This window comes from Crocuta crocuta, unplaced genomic scaffold (genome assembly GCF_008692635.1).
Source record: "Crocuta crocuta isolate KB4526 unplaced genomic scaffold, BGI_CrCroc_1.0 scaffold290, whole genome shotgun sequence".
Taxonomy (NCBI): Eukaryota; Metazoa; Chordata; class Mammalia; order Carnivora; family Hyaenidae; genus Crocuta; species Crocuta crocuta.
Window position 1 is genome coordinate 8469822 of NW_027527429.1, and position 3338 is coordinate 8473159.

Sequence of the window (3338 nt, forward strand, 5' to 3'; positions counted from 1 at the left end):
CCCCCCCGCCACTACCCGTGCTCCTGGGAGAGCTCCTGGGTGGCCTCGGGGGTGTCTGGAGATGTGGCTAAGGACCCTCTTCCAGGGTCCGAGGGGGTCAGAGGACGGGGCTCCGGTCCCGTCTCCTGGACCAGGCGAGCGGCCGGCGTGAGCCCAAGGAGGCCCCACGGAGGGAGCAGGCAGGTCGTCTGCGCTTGGCTTGGGGCAGGTCACCTGCTGTCCTCTCTCCTCACAAGCCCTAAGCACCTGGCTCTCAAGTGCCCACCTTCACTTCCGGGCTAGCTCCTCTCTAAGCACTACCTTCCCTGAGCCCCACACCTCCCTCCCGCCTGGGCTCACCTGTGCGAGGAAGAAGTATCTGTAGATGTAGACGGAGGCGAACACGAGGCCCATGAGCAAGACGACCATGCCCATCGACAGGTAGCACACGCCGCCCACAGAGCCCCCCTTCTTGTAGCGGTGGGGGGGGGGCCGTTCCTCCTGTGGACAGCAGTGCCGGGTCAGCCAGATGGTGGGCCCACACCTCTGGGAATCCTCCTACCCCCCTCCCCAAAGTGAGACCTCGCCCTGCCAGCAGGGAGGGAGGCTTGGGACAAAGTGGAGGGGGAAAGGCGCTGGGGACCCACAGAGCATCATCTATCTGGAAGGGATGCCTTGCCAGGGTCTCCCCAGCTTCCTCCCAGGTAAAGAGAAACTGAGGGGGCGCCTGGGGGGCTCAGTCAGTTACGCTTCTGACTTCAGCTCAGGTCATGATCCTTCGGTTCCTGAGTTCGAGCCCCATATCCAGCTCTGAGCTATCAGCTCAGAGCTGTGCTGTGCTGTGTGCTGACAGCTTAGAGCCTGGAGCCTGCTTCGGATTCTGTGTCTCCCTCGCTCTCTGCCCCTCCCCCACTCATGCTCGCTCGCTCGCTCTCTCTCTCTCTCAAAAATAAACAAACACTTGGGGCGCCTGGGTGGCTTAGTTGGTTAAGCGTCCGACTTTCGCTTAGGTCATGATCTCGCGGTTTGTGGGTTCGAGCCCCGCGTCGGGCTCTGTGCTGACTGCCAGCTCAGAGCCTGGAGCCTGTTTCAGTCTGTGACTCCCTGTCTCTCTGACCCTCCCCTGCTCACGCTGTCTTTCTCTCTCTCCCCTAGAAATAAATTAAAAAAAAAAATCTTTAAAAAAAAAAACACTAAAAAAAATTTTTTTTAAAGAGAAACTGAGACCCACATCAAAGCCATACAAAATGACCCCCCAGGATTAAGCAGGCACATCTGGATTACCCATGCCATTAGTACCCTTTCTTATGTCAGCTGTGACCACCGTATAGGCCTTTAAACACAGAATGGGGGAAGGAAGCACAGACGTGGCCTTAATAATAACTGCACCAGACCTAGGAGCCTATAGGAAACAGGGCACACTGGGCAGGCTGGGGGCCAGGGAAGACTTCCGACCCACCTGAAGTCTGGGGCAGTGGGAGGTGTCTGCTGGGCTCCAGCCATAAGGCCATGGCAGGGCCTGGTCACCAGCTGATGAAGAGAGCTTCCAGGAGGCCCATGCTGGTCTCCCTCGGGCCCGGCAGCCCTAAGCCTGCGATCCCTGCGGGCACAGCTCAGCTACGGCCCCACACAGGCACCGGCTGGCAGTGTCCAGCAGGCTGTCAGCAGTGAAGCCTGAAGGCTGGAGTCTGGAGGCTCCTGGAAGCCAGGGTGCTTCTTCTGCCAGGAGGGAAATGTGGCTATCGTGGCAGCGGCTGCCATCAGGGAGGCCGGAGAGGGAGACTCCCAGAGAAAACCTGAGTGCTCTGGGGTGCCAGACTTGGGCTCAGGAGAGTAGCCGCAAGTCTGCCAAGCAGCGGCATGTTCAACTGACCGACCTTCAGGGCACACGTGTCTGGGCTGGTGGATGAAGGTGTGTGTGTAGATCTCCTGACACCACTTTGCCCAGAGCACCGGACTGAGAGTCCTGAACGAGTCGTGGCCATCTCTCTTGTGTGTGCACGTGCTCCCTCACACCCCTGCCCTAACCCAGGCCCTCGCCCACCCTGGGAGATGTCACAAAAGCCCAGGCCTGTCTCTGCCTCCACTGTCCACCATTCGAAGCCTCCTTTATGGTGTCCAGACACAGCCAGGGTGAGGTCAGAGTCCAGGCCCAAGGCCTCCCCACCCTCCATGAGCTCAGGCAGCATGGGGGATGGGAAGGAGCTGTCTCCACACAGGCATACACTCCATGTAAGCCACAGACTGCTTAGACTTCTTCATGCATGTTTCCTTTCTCCCTTTACGCTGGGGGGCAGGGGACACAGTGCAGGTCCAAGTTACCCTGGAGAAGCTCTTATCTCAGCCCAGCACAGGGGGCCTGGCCTGGTGGGGGTGGGGCCCAGGGCCTGTGGTAATGCTCAGGTTCCAATCCCTGAGGCCCCCTGGCTCAGGGAGCACAGGGGAGAACCAGCAGACGGCAAATGCCTCCAGGCTCGGGGATCTCTCAACAGCCTCGAAGCCCGGGAAAAGGACAAAAATACCACTGGACCCTCCCCCTCCCTGGGCACATCCACCACCGGACCAGCTGGCCCCCAGCCTCCGCACCGTGGGACAGACACAGGGCAGAGAGGTGTCCCAGCCCACCTTGTCCCCCAACACCGCGGGCTGCCTTCCAGGGGTTGCCTGGGCACTCTCTGCACCCCAGCCCTGCTGCAGGGGTCCTGTGGTCAAGACCAGAGAGGTAAATTCATGAGACCACCCACCTGGCTGGCATCTCCTCCGCACCCTGGGGTCCCCTAACCAAGGTCTCACAGGGCCCAGGGGACTATAACGGTTTTGACTTTCCAATGGGCTCCCAGGAGCAGCACAGGACGGGGCAGCCCGACGGCCAAGGTGTCAGTGTCAGAAGCCACCCAGGGCCTTCTGGGGAGGAGGCGGTGGCCGATCCGGAAGACAGCCAGGCGGCTGTGCCAGCTGTGATCCTGCCCTTGGAGCTGACATGTGCAGCGGGGTGGGGTGAGCAGTTGACCCCAAGTTGAGAGAGGCCTCCACAGGGGCCAGGCCCCCATGAGGGAAGTGTGAAGAGGCAGGGATTGAAGGAGACAAAGAACCTGAAAGCCCTTTGTCAAGGACAAAGTATTAGATAAAAACAGCAGATCTTTATCAGCTGAAGCTTTCCTTTTCAGGGCCAATGCCAGGGACAGCTGTGGAGGCTGCACCCTTAGCCATGCTTTGGCTCCTGCGCTGGGAAACCGAGAGAAGCAGGCTTGTGAGAACTGCTTTTAAAAACAACAAAAAACAGGGGCGCCTGGGTGGCTTGGTCGGTTGAGCGTCCGACTTTCGCTTAGGTCATGATCTCGCGGTTCGTGGGTTCGAGC

General features: G+C 59.7%; 1 protein-coding gene across 1 annotated transcript in view; it reads right to left on the minus strand.

Annotated features, from left to right (window-relative positions):
• The window catches only part of ITM2C (integral membrane protein 2C), a 13652-nt gene that overhangs the window by 5181 nt on the left and 5133 nt on the right, over positions 1–3338 (minus strand). Inside the window, exon 2 of the mRNA XM_077758138.1 lies at positions 340–480. Coding sequence (XP_077614264.1) covers positions 340–414 — 75 coding nt within the window. The 5' untranslated portion in view covers positions 415–480. The remainder of the gene's footprint in view (positions 1–339; positions 481–3338) is intronic.